The sequence below is a fragment of the Cryptomeria japonica genome, chromosome 3 (genome assembly GCF_030272615.1).
Source record: "Cryptomeria japonica chromosome 3, Sugi_1.0, whole genome shotgun sequence".
In the NCBI taxonomy this organism is placed as follows: domain Eukaryota; kingdom Viridiplantae; phylum Streptophyta; class Pinopsida; order Cupressales; family Cupressaceae; genus Cryptomeria; species Cryptomeria japonica.
Window position 1 is genome coordinate 340,189,422 of NC_081407.1, and position 17,548 is coordinate 340,206,969.

At 36.9% G+C, this 17,548-nt stretch overlaps 1 protein-coding gene across 1 annotated transcript in view; it reads left to right on the forward strand.

Annotated features, from left to right (window-relative positions):
- The first annotated feature begins 1,265 nt into the window (after window positions 1-1,265).
- Window positions 1,266-17,548, forward strand: part of LOC131029376 (dnaJ protein ERDJ2) — a 43,977-nt gene continuing 27,694 nt past the window's right edge. Inside the window, exons 1-4 of the mRNA XM_057959838.2 lie at window positions 1,266-1,679; window positions 1,758-1,853; window positions 9,328-9,448; window positions 9,548-9,654. Coding sequence (XP_057815821.2) covers window positions 1,485-1,679; window positions 1,758-1,853; window positions 9,328-9,448; window positions 9,548-9,654 — 519 coding nt within the window. The 5' untranslated portion in view covers window positions 1,266-1,484. The remainder of the gene's footprint in view (window positions 1,680-1,757; window positions 1,854-9,327; window positions 9,449-9,547; window positions 9,655-17,548) is intronic.

The following is a 17,548-nucleotide window of genomic DNA, read 5'->3' on the forward strand; positions in this document are numbered from 1 at the left end:
ATGGCCTCTTGGACTTATTACAAAACTAAAAACATGATTCCAACATCTTGGAAACAAACTCAACAAAATTTGCTAAGTGCCCTTGCACCATTACCACTTTTCAATACATACACTTTTATTTAGGATTTACCATAGGCAATGACATGCACCACTCATATAGTTGTCAATCGGGATGTCTCCCTCCAATTATATGTTTTATTCACTTCTACAATGAATAATCTCTAAAATCCTTTTGGGTTATAACATCCAATTAACCTAATCTACCAATCCTACCTATTCTAGGAGGTTACATGTGTGGTTTAAGCATCTTGTTCTACTATAATACCTCTACAATGAATATCCAATTATCCTAATCTACCCATCCTACCTATTCTAGGAGGTTACATGTTTGGTTTAAGCATCTTGTTCTACTATAATACCCTAAGCCTCAAGTAATCTACTACAATGCCCTATTTGTCTCAAATGATCAAGTCCTACATAAGATGCAACATACATTAATATAATAAATGTAAACTAAGAAAGGTCATATTATGATTAACGAATAAATTGAAATTAGGCAATCCATTCATGCACATTGGAATGAAGAAAGCTATGGACCCGATAAGGTGTACATACCCTACCCCCTTGTGAGATTTGAGCTTGTGACCTCTCTTTCAATAGCACAAGTTCTCCACCACTAGGCCAACTCAGGCTGTACTGATGAGATTAAATATTGTTAGTATCTCTTCTATATATAAAAAGCTAATTACAAACATTATAGAATACTATAGATTTTTTTTTTGGACAAAATATTCTTTTTGTTATGTGGTGGTTACTTTATGATAAGTCCTAAATTAGATTATAATTTTTCATACATCCAATACTATAATTAGATTGCATACAATTGACATTATATAAAAAATCTCTTTACATACAAATCAAACAATTTTTGAGACATTATTTCACTTTATATTAAACCTACTTTTTTTCTTTATATGATTAATTAATAATAATAATATTATAAATTCATTAATGAAAAACAATATTACTATTATGAAAATCTAGTGGAACTTTGACAATTTAAAGTAGATATTTTTTTCATTATAATATAAATAGGTCACGTCAAAACAATGTGATATTTTATTAAGTTAACGCTAAATAATAATTCTTAGACAAAGTGAATTTTGGACATCCTGAAGAATTTTAATGAAGGCAAACAATAAATCAAAATCAGAAGACAAAAAATCTCTATTTTTGTACTTCCTTTGGTAATTAATTTCTAAAATAATCAATAAGACACCCTTTGACGCCATTAAAGAACAAGACTTAATACATATCTAAGCGTTCAATCTTGGAATTCTGTTCAATCTTGGAATTCTACTTTGGTATCCTAAATTCACATTTTTTAAGGCAAACCTGGTGGATTTAGAGAGAACATTTGCCTGGCTATAGTGATCAGCGATCTGCGATCTGAAAGCCAAAGCTGAAACCATAGCGAAGGGCAGATGGCGACAGGGGGAGAGGAAAACAGTGGGTTGTTCCCAATATTCATACTGGCCATGGTGGCGCTATGGCTGGTGCCCTACACTATTCACCGCCTGGTCAATGCCGCCTTCAAGCGCGCCAAGGCCAAGAGCATACACTGCCACTGCACCCTCTGCCTTCGTTCCGGCAAATTCCGCACCTCCATGTCCAAAAAGGTAACGCTACCGTTCCTCTGCTCCCATCGATCCATCAAGGGTTTTTATCTTATCTGATGGATTTTTATTCTGGTGCAGATCTCTAAATTTTCAACGTGTGGTAACTTGACGCTTATTCTTCTCTGGATTGTAATGTTCGTTCTCGTTTATTATGTCAAGCATATTAGTCGCGAGGTACGTGCACATCCCCTAGCCCTTAATTAATTTTTTAACCTCAAATGATCTCCTTTAGCACCCTTCATTTGTTGTAGATGTCTGTTTCCTGTGCTTCTATATTGTTATACTGATATATTTATACATTTATTTTATTATTGTTGATTTTAGTATAATGAGAATTCAGGCTGTCTATACCTGGTTTATGGATTTTGAGGGTGTTGAGCGTAGATGGTCTTTGGCATGTTAATTGGCTGAAAAGTCAAGCTCTTTAATCGTTTTAATGAAGGATTTTTCGTCGAGGAAGAGAGCTATTTATTCATTGGGAATCCGTGGTTTCTTCTCATGAGCAATTTTTAGATTTAATATTTTTTTTGGCCTTATACAGCATCCTTTATTTGTTCTACCCTTTTAAGGTTTATATATGTTTGACAGCAGCAAATGGTCGTGTGAAACTTCTAAAATGAAGGTGTCGTGCCTTGGTGCAGAGAGGGTATTATTTGCTTTGTTACAGAGTCTAGGAATAAGCGTTGATAAAGCACGGTCCATTCTTGTTGATCTGATCTTTTGCAAAGTTGGAACTAGAATTACGTATGAAATATTCTCATATGATCACAATTCGCCTGTTTTGAAAATATTCTTTGCTGGCATTATACACGGAGAAGAACTTTCATTGAATAGCACCAAGTTTTGTACAGAGGGCTTTCTTTCATCAGAAAAATATGAAATCATTGGATGCTTGCAAAGTTATAATCTTGTTAGGATCATAGGTTTACATTTGAGGGGTCTATGTGTGTGTGTCATTTTTCTTCTGACATGCATGAATTATGTTTTTTGCTTTTCATGTCAATCGATAAGAAACATCCTCCGTCAATCATGGTATCTGGTACATTTTTTGGAATTATGTTTTTGCTTCTCATGTTAATCAATACGAAACATCCTTCTGTCAATCATGGTATCTAGTACACTTTTTGGTCTTCCTTATATCTTTTCTAACTTGAAATTTATCACGAAGCATAGGTGTCTTGTTCTTCTCATAGCAGTGAAGGTTTTCAAATATCACCATTTCATATTTAGATTCTGCGGCATTCCCCTAACAGGTGTTTTGCTATTTTGCAATCCTTGACCCATATGTGATAAATCACACATTAATTTTATGTAGTTTTATACATAAAAAAATCATTCGAATATTAAAGAAATCTTTGAGAGTAAACAAATCTCAAAAATATTAAAGGCTGCAAAATGCTCTTTGCCAATATAACTTCGTGGGTAGATGGTAGGCACAATAATGGAACATATGTGATCAAAACCAGTAATATCATTATCAACAAGAGATGAGTTGTTTGTTTCATCTCATAATAGAATTTGAATTTATTATTATGAGATCATGAACCCTTAACTCTGTGCGAATGTATTGCAATGCATCCTGTGATTTTACCAATTCGTTGTGTAAACTATGGTAGCAGAATTCTTTGTTGGGAGTGACTTGGAAATGTATAATTGTAATTTAATTAATTGGGAAAATCTTGGAACTGAAAAAGAAAAAGAAAAAGAAAAAATCATAAAAATATGTGGAGAAATTGCTGTTTTTGTTTTTTAGATAAAAGATAAATGCCCTTTTTGTTATTTAAGGCCAATTAGAGACGAAAAAATGCCACTTTTTCTATCTGGCACAGACCAAAACAACTTTTTTTCGTTTTTCAGACTAGAGCATGGGTTTGGGGATGGTGGCTCCCAGTGGGCTGAGGGGCAGCAGCTTTTGTGCGTTAACAATCTCGATACAGGTTGGGTTGAAGGGTGGAGCCCCTGCCACCAAGCCAAAATTAAGGCTGTCATGAACCTTAATACACATGCCATTTTTCATAATTAGGCCCAAACCCTGCAAAAATCTTCATGCACATGCCATTTTCATAATTAGTTCCAAACCCTTTAAAAACTAAGCTCCAAACCCTTCAAAAACCATAGGTGTTGAGGTCACAAAGCAATATTTTGGCCCCATATGAGTGGGGAACAGAACGGATATTCACTGAAGTATGAGCACCCTTAAGTGCATTCTAATGATCAAATGTTTGGTTACTTGAGCAACATCCAAATCTGCTACAATATATTTGGTTTTGATAGAAAATTTAAAAACAAGCATTTTAGAGGAAAACTGAAAAATCTACAGCTTTTTTGAGATTAAAATAGTCTAAGGAATTATGGTAGCAATCATAGGGAAAAACTGGCAACCTCAGGAATCATGACAGAGATCAGAGAAAAGATTGGTGATATGATATGAATTGGATTGCTTGCTGGACCAAGTGGTGATTTGTCATGATAAATCATGATTTATTAAATATATTTGCTACTATGGTCTAAACCACAGTAGCAAAAATATATCTTTGCAATAAATTGGCAAACTAAAAGATAATTTTCCAATTGATTAGCGTTTAGTTAAGGAAAAAATGGGTTGATGTTAGAAAAAAATCACCAAAAAAATTAGGAAGAAACTCAAAGGCCTAATTTTTTCACCAAAACATCAGAAAAAACTGCCAAAAATTGTGGAACTGCTGAGTTGTGATTTATCATGATAAATTTACGATTTCTGTAACTATTGACCAAAGGACTTCTGTTCAGATGTTTGTGTCCTTTTACAACCAGAGGACTTCTACAATTTTTTTCTCAAGATTAACGAGGACAACTTTAAATGTACATGGATGTTGTTAGATCTGGCTTGTGATTTATTTTCGTTAAAGGTTGTTATCGACACTTTAGCTCCCTATATTTAGTATTCTGTGTGGTTCTTTCGAATATCCATGATTGATGTGGATTGAAATATAAGATTGGGTAGTCCATCCAGAAGTTATTTCAAGATTTATTGTGAATCAAGTTGAACTTGTTTTGATCACAAGTAAATTAATTTCAATGTGGGATATCAACTGGTCAATTTCGAAGTGTACTATTTTTGTTGTGGATGTAATGATTTAAGGAAACCCAAATATTTATAGTTCTCTGAATCAGTTTATGACTGTTGTAACTGCTTTTTGAATTATGGTTAAGATGTTTCTTTAATCATATTATGTTGTTTGTTGAGGTTATTAATTCCTCCTTTAGTCACTCGATCCTTCTAGTATAATTAATTTGCTTATATATAAATTGCTGGGTGAAGATGCACAGCAAATGATCTTTATAAATTACACAGCAATTGTAATATCCCGACTTCACACGTATATTTTCTGCAGACCACAAACAGATATATATGTGTTAGAAGAGAACAGCATAACCCTCTATATCGTATACACTAAATTTACATCAGCCTCTCCTATGACGTATATGTCCGATCAGTATTGGTCTCTCACAACCACACGCCTAGCAATTGCCCCCGATAGAATATAAATACTCGTTCAATTTCGGTGAGGGGTTGTGACCTCAATCGGGGTGGCATACCAAATGAGCGGGTGCGATGTGTAATCACCGATAGGCAAACAAGACATAATACGTGCTAACTAAACATAAATAATTAATGAAAGCAATGTGCATATTGGTGATAGAATGATATATATATTATTAAACGTTGAAGGCCTTAAGGCCAATTTAACATTTAATTTTATCCGACTGAAGCTATAAATCAACACTCCCTCTTAGCTAGGGAGGATAAAAGATATTGCGAGCAATATTCATAAATCGTATGATGCTTATCTTGGGACCATAGTTTCAAGATGTGAATTGCCTCTGTCGGCGATTCTATTCACAAACTCTTGAGTGGATTGCCTCTGTCGGCGATTCCATCCATAAGCTCTTGTGTGGATTGCCTCTGTCGGCGATTCTATCCACAAGCTCTTGTGTGGATTGCCTTAGTCGGCAATTCTATCCATGAGCTCTCACGTGGATTGCCTCAGTCAGCGATTCTATCCATAAGCTCTTACGTGGATTGCCTCAGTCGACGATTCTATCCATGAGCTCTTGTGTGGATTGCCTCAGTCGGCGATTCTATCCATGAGCTCTCACGTGGATTGCCTCAGTTGGTGATTCTATCCACAAGCTCTTACGTGGATTGCCTTAGTGGGCGATTCTATCCATGAGCTCTTGTGTGTGGATTGCCTCAGTCGACGATTCTATCCACAATCTTGAGTTATTGTAAGATCGTCACCTTCCACTAACTTCAAAAAAATACAAGTGGAAATCATTTGGAAGTCATCACTTCCTTATGATTTACACAGGGCCCATAAAATAATTATTAGTATTAATAATAATAATCAATATTTACAATTTTACCGCAGAAGTGCTCATTCTTTATTAGTAAGCACCCTCTCAATCACAAGGTATCTTGAGTTTCTTCTAGAGAACATATTTTTCTGAACATACGTCTGAATTTCTGACTTCAGCAAGGGAAGCTTGTAGTTTAAGTTTGAGAGGACAAGTTCTTGCAATGTGGCCATATTCGTCACATATGAAACATTGTACTTTAGAGAAGTTTCTAGGCTTCTTGAATGATCGATTACCATATGTCTTTTGTCCTTTTTCCTTTTCAAACTAGAGACTAGAACTTGAACATCTTCATCAACGGGTTTCATGATTCCTCTTGATAATAGGTTACACTCTTCTTGAATGCAGTCAGCTTTTAGTCTATCAAATTTGGGAACTTTGGATTGAGCACTAACTCCTTGTCTAAAGTTTTCCCATGAGATAGGGAGCCCATTTAGAGTTATCATAGTTAGCTCCTTATTATCATGAATGTGACCAATTGATGAGAGCTGGTTCCTTAATTCTGTTATCCTCATAAAATATGAAGTGATAGTCCCTTCCTTACTCATTTTAATATTAGAAAGTTGGTTTTTAAGTGTGAGGATTCTGTTCGTGTTGTTAATTTCAAACATGTCTTTCAAGGCTTTGAACATGTCATATGCAGAGTCTAACCTTGCAATGATAGGTAGTAGATGACTCTTTACTCCATCTACTAATAACTCCATAGCTTTAATATTGTTCTTTTCCCACTGACTCTGTTCGTCTTTTCCATCAGGTTTAGAAGGATTCTCTATTATTGTTTTTAACTCTTCTTCCTTAGTACCAACATCATTCGTAGTTTCCATGAATCATAGTTTGAGGCACCTTCAAGTCTGTCTTCGAATCTGATTCCATTCGTCATTTTAAAATACAAACTTTCAAGGAGATATCAATCTGATCTTAATCGGATCTTCCTTCAGGCGGTTAGGCTTTATAGAAGGAAACCTGGCTCTGATACCATGTTGAGGTTATTAATTCCTCCTTTAGCCACTCGATCCTTCTAGTATAATCAATTTGCTTATATATAAATTGCTGGGTGAAGATGCACAGCAAATGATCTCTATAAATTACACAGCAATTGTAATATCCTGACTTCACACGTATATTTTCTGCAGTCCACAAACAGATATATATGTGTTAGAAGAGAACAACATAACCCTCTATATCGTATACACTAAATTTACATCAGCCTCTCCTATGACATATATGTCTGATCGGTATTGGTCTCTCACAACCACACGCCTAGCAATTGCCCCCGATAGAAGATAAATACTCGTTCAATTTCGGTGAGGGGTAGTGACCTCAATCGGGGTGGCATACCAAATGAGGGGGTGCGATGTGTAATCACCGATAGGCAAACAAGACATAATACGTGCTAACTAAACATAAATAATTAATGAAAGCAATGTGCATATTGGTGATTATAATGATATATATATTATCAAATGTTGAAGGCCTTAAGGCCAATTTAACATTTAATTTTATCCGACTGAAGCTATAAATCATCAACATTGTTTGATGCAATTTCAGATTAAAAACTGAAAAAACTATCTGATCCCATGTACACCTATTTCTTGTCAGTTAGCCAACATTAAAGAACTTTATATGTGTAATTATGTTTTTAAAGTTGGTATAAGAGCTTTAAGAGAAGAGTTCAGTAAATTGAACTTCACATTGGAAAGTTTTCATTTTAAGGCTTCTAGACTAGAGATTAAAGACAAACTATAATTATAAATTGCAAGTGAATATTGATAGACTGTGATGCTTTTGAAAGTATACATAACTAAAAGTTTGATGTTCTATAATATTATATAATGGGTAGAATGGCTTTTTCTAGTTGTTTCTTTAACCCCATAATTTTTTTTTATTTCTCAATTACATTCTTCATTATTTTGTAAACCTTGTGAAGTGTGAAAAAGCCATGTCTGACATTTTGATCCTCATTTGGTAAATTGATTTTTATGATGATTGTCAAGTCTCTGAATGAATTTGTATCTGTCAGTTAGTGGTGTTTCTCAGAGAAATCTCTGGCATGAAAAGCAAAGGACCTTTATTATTTAATAACAATGAGCACCGCAGTCTTGGATATTGTCTGGTTGGAAGAAAATCTCTATCTTTATTCTGGGTGCAGATCTCACATAAATATTGTTGTATTTGAGGTGTTTCTGCTTTAGACATCAGGATCAGAGTGTTATGAGTTGAAGTCCTTCTAAGGTCTCTAGTGTACCACGTGGGTGGAGACATTATGGACACAAATTTTGTAAAAAGAGAATTCTGCTTTTACTTTGAGATAATCATTGTTAAGTTTTGAGGATGCCAAAATAGTTTTTTGTCTTGGATTGATTAAGAATAGGAAAAATCAGTAGCCTCAAGCAGATTTATTTCTGTAAAGTATTCAGCTGCAGAACATTTTTCGATGCAATTGTCACTTAAAACAATATCATCAGTTGTCATTGTTCCCACATAATATATTGATGATTAATGAAGTCCATCTAGAATTGAATCTAACCATGCCTACATCGTTTTAGCTACAGCCATTATTTATCAGAAATCTTTTGTGAGTTCAATATATCGAAGACAAAATAGCATAAATTTCAATGTTGTACAGACTGTCAAATTGAGGGTTGTAGACACTAAAAGGGATGACAGTAATTGTTTAGCTTGTAAAAATCTAACATGATGTGTCATATAGAGAATTTCATTTTATCCAAATACGCATTTTGAATTCTAGTATATCAATTCGTTCTGCCTCTCAGATCTTGTGAAATAAAAATGTCCTTGAAATACTTGTTCAGGGTTGAAGTTAAAACTATTGCTGTTTTTGTCCAAACATAAATTTTTAGTAATGTTTGTTAAACTTTTTATTTATAAGCTGTTATTCAAACTTTTGAATATATGCTTCTTCATTTAGATATTGAAGATATCATTTGATGAGAAATTAGGTTGGGTTGTTCCTTAAGCCTTTGCCTCTTTATTTTTAGTTTTGATTTGTGCTAACTTGAATCCTTTTTTTTCCAAAAAATTGATTCATTTGGGTTTTCGATTTCATATCTGTTCTGTAAAAAGTTAGAAGTCTATATGATTGTGCCAAAGTGGAAAGGTTGACTTACGCTCTTATCATGGCTGATGGTGTTTATGATTCAGTTTTTCTCCTTATTCTTCTTGATTTGATGTTAAACTTCAAGCCACTGACATTTACTTACCATGCAACTTTTTTCCTCCTTGATTCCAGGTTCAACCCTTTGAGCCATTTGCAATTCTTGGATTGGAACCTGCAGCTTCTGAAGCAGAGATCAAGAAGGCATATCGAAGACTTTCTATTCAATATCACCCTGATAAAAATCCGGATCCAGGTACATTTCTGGTAAAAAAATTAAGGATTGGTATTTGCCCAATATTTGTAAATGCTTCCTTAAGTTCTTTAACTAATGAATGTGTACATGTGCTTTCAGAGGCCAATAAGTACTTTGTGGAGTATATATCAAAAGCTTACCAGGCTCTTACTGATCCTATAGCTCGTGAGAATTTTGCAAAATATGGTCATCCAGATGGAAGACAGGTCTGCTTACATTCCTCTTCCTCTGCTGAATGTGAATACAAAATTGTGTTATTATACAATAGAATATGAACTGTTTGCTGAAAGTGAACTGTGTGTGAATTTAAAGAATATAGGTCTTAACACACACTCAGAAATTGTGGGCATCGGCCAACCATCATTACCACACACAATGTATATCCCCTATGACTTAGGGATCCCTACTCTTGCTGGTTTTGTTGTCATTGTGTATATGGCTTGAGTTGTCATTTTTTCAGCTCCTGGGGTTTCTACCCTAGCCCTTTGTAGTGTAAGTGAAATTTATGTCAAGTCTCATTAGCCAACTAGAGTCAGTCAAAGTAATGATAAGTTTTGTTAACCAACTATGCTCAATCAAAGTAATGTAAATTCCATTAATCAGCTATGGTCAATCATGGGTAGTCTATTTATGCAACTAAAGAAAAAAGATTCATCACATGTTCCCATCTAATTAATAGTGCTGCTACATTACTATATGACAATTTTTTGTTTTTAACTAAAAAATTGGGCTAATAGACTTTGAAAGAAAACAAAGAATCAAAAGAACTATGGTAATGTAGAGGAATATGTCTTGCATTTATTAATCATTGCAAACAATCTTGTTTCAAGGTTCTTAAAATGCTCTCTCATTCAAATGTGTCCACATCCTATGTGCCTGATGCCAACCAAGGCATTCATTTGTCTTGGTTTCAAGTTTGTTTGGTTGGTGCATTGTTCCCAATTCATCACATTTTTCCTTTAAGGTTTATTCCATCATTTTTCTGTTACATTGTATTGGAGAAAATGTGACTTTCAAACATTTGTGCTGTCAATTCCTTACAGATTCTACATTGACTCTCCTACCAAAGCAAATGTGCCAGTCACTATTACTTTTACCATAGACAATAAACATCCTGTCTCTCAGAAATTTTGTTATTCTACATATACAAAATATCCTTTGGCCCATGTTTTGGGTGACCTCTTGTATAATAGGTTATTTCTCTTAACAACAAGTTGGATAGAAGACATCAGATTTTGGATTCCGTATGACTATAACTATACTGATGTAGGTATGCAGATTGAGTTGCCTCAAAACATGAATACTGATGTTGGTCTTCTCTTGGCATGTGGTAGAAATTTGGATCAAAACATAAGATTGCGTCTCTTTGTAGGACTTTATGGGACTTAATTCTGATTGCCATTTCCCCATTTTTCACCATGTTCCAAAGTCCACAGCATGCCTAGGATGCTTTAACTTTGGACTATTAATCAATCATTTTGTGTTTGTAGTCACCAAACTTGGTCTCAGCATGAGTAAGAGTCAAAAAGTTGTCTTGGCACTAGAAATCTTTGCACTAAAACAAGAAAAGGAGTTCAACAAGCTCAAAAAATGTATTAAGTATTTGAATATCAATATTTGTAAAAATAAGTAGGCATTTTTCGTTCAGTGAGAAATTAATTTCATGGTTAACAAGTAGACATAATTTAATGCTAAATTAAGCACTAATTAGCCTAGTGAAATGAACATAGCCAAGTGCACTTCGATGGGACAAATTTACAACTTTTTAATATTATAAGGTCCAAAATTTGTGTACAAGATTTCAAAATCAAAATGTGTGTACAAGAATACAACAATATAATGGCCTGATACTTTGGGCATGGAATAACTCAAAGAATTAAACAATGGCAGACCATTTCTCTCATGATTGATGGTTTTAATTTAGATTGTTGATCTGCTTTTTGAATCTATTCTTTTCTGTTGGTGTAAATAAATATTCATTATGGATATTATTACACTTTACTTAAGTTAACTTAGGATAATGCATTTCTTCGTAGTTTGGATTTGAGACACTTAGGGAAGTGTGCACATAGGGATAGAGCTTGTAGGAGAAATTCCACCTTTTGTGGTTTTGTTTTGTTGTTACACTCCACATTCGGTGGGTCATCCACCTCTTGTGGAATATTGTATTATTTCTCCTACCTACCCCTAGTATTTCTTACCTACCTTTGTTTCTCATTGAGCCACATGTCATGATTGTGTGCTCGTACATCCATATGGCCTTGCCTATATAAGCAGGCCTATATTCATTGTATTGATGAATCCAGTTGATCATTTTCATATTGATGAGAATACAGTTTGTTCTTGTCATTCTTTTGTCTCTATTTTTATACTTTTCATTGTGCCCTTGATCTTGGCAAAATCTCACATGGTATCAGAGCCATTGGGGCTTCATTGATTGGTTTTTGGAGATATCGTGGAAGGCTTCTATTTTTTTTTATATTCACTATCGTGGAATCTGGAGGTGTCCTTGCCGAAGCAAGACTAATCCCCCAGTGTGTACAACCCACTCACAAGGTAGCAACACACACAGAGTTAACACAGCCGAGGACTCGAACTCAAGACCATGGGGAGCATACCCACGCCTTAAGTTGCGATCCACGACCGGGTGAGCTGGGCCGAAGCCCAAGGCTTCTATTTTTGGATCTGAGGAACTGCGTTTTTTGGAGGCATCTTCAAGCGTTTTCGACCTCACCATTGCGTCCGGGAGGCTGTTTCCATAAAAATCGAGTATAAATTCGACCTATTTTGGCGAAAATCGATTTTTGGGTGTGGAGGAAATTTTCTGCCCAATTCGGGCGGTACGGTAAGGAATTTTCGGATTTTTTTCAAAAATAAAAAATTTTTTTTTCAAAAAAAAAAATTATTTTTTTCAAAAAAAAAAAATATTTTTTTTCAAAAAAAAAAATTATTTTTTTTCAAAAAACTATTTTCCAGTTTGAAAAAAAATTTTGAAAATTATTTTTGGGATCCATACCTTATGCCTAGTCAGCAACGCACAGACAGCACCCAATCAGCAGCACCCAGTCAACATTTTCTTTGGAAATTTGCGTTGAGCAGTTTGGATTTTTGGGTCAACTTTGGAGGCTCATAACTTGCTCAATTTTGCTCCTTTTTGGGTGAATTTTTTTTTGATTTGGGCTAATTTTTCGTGCTCTTTGCAGTGGTGTGGTTATTTTCTAGTTTTGGTGCATTGGGTTTTCAGAATTTTCAGATTCTCTCAACTATACCTATCCAATCCTCAATTTTGCAACTTCAAAGGCCTCGTTTGAGCTCACATAACCTCTTTTTCAGGTGCTGTTTTTTTTTGAAAGTGCATGTTTTTTCATCTACTTTCATAATCTATGATAAGATTTCAGATTTTTTAAGTAGAAATTGTACTTTCAGATATTGGTCTTATTTGACCTATTTGGTACTTGTAAATAGCTTGTATCTTAGTTTAGATCTCTTGCATTATTAGTTTGAGTCTCTTTTGGCCTTATTGAAGCAGTTGTAAAATTGAAATCAGAAGTCCACTTTGCCCTTTTTTGCAAGTGGCCCATTGTACATGCACTAAGTATAAAGTGCCAAATCATCACTTTTGGGGGGGTTCTTTGATTGAGTGAATTTGGGGGGGTGTCTTGTGTGATTGTACCTCTCTTTCCTTGTGCTCTTTCATTTTTGTTGCAATGAGTCCTCATAAATTTCCACCTTTAACTCCACATAATTATGCATCATGGAAAATTAAAGTATGGAGCAAATTAATGGAAAAAGGCCTCACGCATTACATAGATGGAACAATAGTAGCACCACCTGATCTTAAGGCTGATCCTACTGCTCAATTAGAATGGCTCACTAAGAATTGCATGGCTCTTGGAACTTTGCGCAAGTATGTATCAGATGACCTCATCTTTCATATTTAAAAGTGTACTACAATCAAAGATGCTTGGGATATGTTTTAGAAATTGTATGGTCAAGTTGATGAAATCAGAGGTTATAAGATTGACATTGAACTCACCATCTTGAATCCCAAGAGTTTTGATACAATCCAAGATTATGTCACCAAAGCAAATGAGCTAAGAGCAAAGCTTAAGGATTGTGGAATTGACAAAAAGGATGCTCAGTTGATATTCAACTTGTTGGACAAGCTTGCACCAGAATATGCAGCATTTGTGTCTAGCTTCCAAACTCATCGTTTGACAGTGGGGAGTTCCTATGTTATGCCTTCATTTGATGCTTTCACAGAAATGTTGATATTGGAACAATCTAAGTTGTTGAACATGGGGTTTCTCAAGTCTTCAAAGTCCAAGGCTTTGGTGGCTAATCAAGGGAATCAAGGAAGTCAAGGCAAAGATTCCAACAAGAAGAAGAAGCAATCTAAGTCATAGCCACAACAGGAAAAAGGACAATCATCCTCTCCATCACAAGGCGATTTTTCATCCTCTTCCAAGAAGGGGACACCACCTAAGAAGGATAAGCCAACTTGTGCATATTGCAAGAAGTATGGTCATGATGAGCATTGATGCCACACAAAGCAAGTTGATGAGTTAACTAATCTTCTTAAGAAAAACAACATCAACTTGCCATCCGCCTACACAAAGAAGGATTCATCTCCTTCCTCTTCCTCACAGTCTTGAGGGAAAAGGGCAAGCATTTGTGGATACAACAAGTTCTTCACAGCAGTGGATACTTGACTCAGGTGCCTCATATCACATGGGTTCTACAAAGGAGCAGTTTTCTTCATTGGAGCCATCTAAGGTACCTCACATTTACATAGGTGATGATACACAAGTAGAGGTTGAAGGGAAAGGTTCAGTTGACATGGATAATGGAACATTTGAGAATGTTCTCTATGTTCCTAACTTGTCTACCAACCTTCTCTCTATCCACCAAATCACACACTATGGGAATGGGAAAAATGTTGAGTTTACACTAGATTCAGTTGTGGTAAAGGAACTTGATGATGATGCCTTGGTAGCAGTGGGACAAGTCAATGACAACTCAAGGCTTTATTCATTCTCCCACTTTGTGCCAAGTTCACCTTCTAGGGCCTTCCTTACTCATTCAAATTCAGAAAGTAAGCTATTGCATGAGCGGTTTGGTCACTTCAACTACCGCTATCTTCAGCAGCTCAGCACTAAAGACATGGTCACAGGTCTACCTCGAATCAGTTTTTCAGAGGGTGTATGTTCAGGTTGTTCCATGGGCAAGCATCCCGAGGAAAAGTTTGATAAGGGGAAAGCTTGAGAGCTTTGGAAGTTCTTCAACTTGTTCACAATGATGTAGCAGGTCCATTTCCAGCACCTTCATTTAGTAAGGCCCGCTATGGCCTCACCTTCATTGATGACTACTCCCGCTTCACTTGGGTCTACTTTCTTATTCATAAGAGTGAAGTATTTGACAGATTTTGGGACTTCAAGACTCGTGTGGAGAAGCAATCTGGGAAAGTGGTCAAGATTCTTCGTACAGATAATGGAAGGGAATATGTGAACAAGAGACTTGAGGATTCTTGTACATTTGAGGGGATTGATCTTCAACATTATGTAGCATACACTCCACAGCAGAACGGAGTTGTAGAACACAAGAATAGAACTCTCAAAGAAATGGCTAGCTTTATGATTCATGCACGTTCTCTTGATCCCACCTTTTGGGCCAAGGCTATCAGTTGTGCCACACACATCTAGAATCAGGTTCCTCACAAAGCTTTGGAAGGTATTACTTCTTTTGAGGCTTGGGCTAGTAGGAAACGGATTGCGAGACATTTCAGAGTCTTTGGGTGTCCAGCATGGGCTCGCATACCTCCATAGAAACGCAAGGCATTGGAACCTCAGAGTCGGCCTTGCATATTTGTTGGATATCCTGAGGGTGTTAAGGCATATAGATTGATGGATCCTGAGACACATGAGGTGTTCATTGAGAGGAGTGTTCACTTTGAGGAAAGCTCTCCTAGCTTAGCCTCTCTACCTCCTCCACCTTCCTCCATTGTGGATAGTGATGCTAGTGATTCAGATGATGAGACTCCTTCAACTCCAACTCGCAGGGTTACACCTCCGCAGGGTCCACTTGCAGTTGAGGAGCCTTGTTCTCCACCTCCACCTAGACCTCGTTGGGCTCGACAGACACTTGATTCTGCGGGTTCTCTTGTTGGGGATCCTTCAGATACATGGAGAACTTGATCACAACATCAGGATCTTCCACATGCATTCATTGCTACCGCTTCCGATCCACAGACATTTAGGGAAGCACCAGGGGTTCCTGAGTGGGACCAAGCTATGGAGGAAGAGTATAGTTCCTTGATGAGGAACAACAAATGGGATTTAGTCCATCTCCCTAAGGGGAGAAAGATGGTTCGATGTAAGTGGATCTATCAGACCAAGTATGCTGTGGATGGTAGTGTGGATAAGTATAAGGCTCGACTTGTTGCGAAAGGTTTCTCTCAGGTTGCAGGTGTTGACTATACTAAGACCTTTGCGCCCGTAGCCAAGATGAACTCCATTCGCTTGACACTTGCTATTGCTGCAGCTCATGGTTGGGTTGTACATCAGATGGATGTGAAGAGTGCTTTTCTTCATGGTGACCTTGACGAAGAGATTTATATGGAGCAGCCGCAGGGTTTCATCCAGGATACTTCCTTGGTTTGTAGACTAAGGAAATCTCTCTATGGCCTTAAGCAGGCCCCTAGGGCTTGGTATGCCAAGATGGATTCCTTTCTTCTCTTAGCAGGGTTCACCAGGTGTCATTCTGATCCGAATGTCTACATTTTGAGACAGGATGACTCTCACTTGATACTTGTGCTCTATGTTGATGACTTGATCATTACAGGGAGTACTGCATCCATCATTAGCAGGGTCAAATCTGCTTTGCATGACAGATTTGCTATGACTGACTTGGGTCTTTTGCACTACTTTCTCGGGATAGAGATTTCACAGTCACCTTCCGGGATTACACTATCGCAGCCCAAGTATGCTCTTGATCTACTTGCACGCTTTCATATGGCTGATTGTAAGCCTGCACTGACTCCCTTTCTTTCTGGAGTCAAGCTTGAGGCTCAGTGTTCTTCTCCACCAGTTGATGCCACTTTGTATTGTCAGCTTGTGGGTAGTCTCATCTACTTGACCCATACACGCCCTGATATTTCATTTGCAGTTGGCATGGTTTCCCGCTTCATGCAGGAACCACATGAGCTTCATTGGAAAGCCGCCAAACGCATCCTCCATTACATCCAGGGTACACATCATTATGGGATTCACTATGCAGCAGGCACAGGACTTCGCTTGGTTGGTTACACAGACTTTGATTAGGCTGGCGATCTTGATGATCGTAAGTCTACTTCCGGTTACAGTTTTCACCTTGGTTCAGGCCCCATTTGTTGGTAGAGCAAGAAGCAGCATGCTATTGCTCTTTCTTCGACTGAGGTTGAGTATCGAGACTCTGTTAATGCAGCGACTGAGACCATTTGGCTTCAGCAGATTCTCACAGAGTTTGGGTTCACCACTCCATGATCGACAGTTCTACATTGCAACAATCAGAGTGCTATTGCTATCTCGAAGAACTCGGTCCAGCACCAGCGGACCAAACACATCGAGATTCATATGCACTATATCCGAGAGTTGATTCAGGAGCAGGTCATTGATTTGCAATATTGTCCTATAGCGGAGCAGGTTGCAGACATATTCACCAAACCTTTCACCGAGAGTAAGTTCCAACAGTTGCGAGCTCTCTTGGGGGTGCGGGATGTGTCATTAGGGGGGGTCAGCTGACTTCTCCTTCCTCTCTTATGGGGGTGACTTTTTTCTCTTTGAGGTTTTGTCTTTCTTCTTTGAGAGTCTTTTGTATTTTCATCTCTCTTTTGGGGGGAGTTTTTTCCCACTGGGTTTTCTCCTTTTCTCCGTTTGTGAGAGATTTCATTGCATAGTTTTACTTGCATTTGCATATTGTACATGGGTACCTATCATGGCCTAGTAGCCGGGACCCATCTTGCATTGTTGACTTGAGTCTTCATTCCCCTAAGTTGCACTTAAGGGGGAGTGTTGGTGTAAATAAATATTCATTATGGATATTATTACACTTTACTTAAGTTAA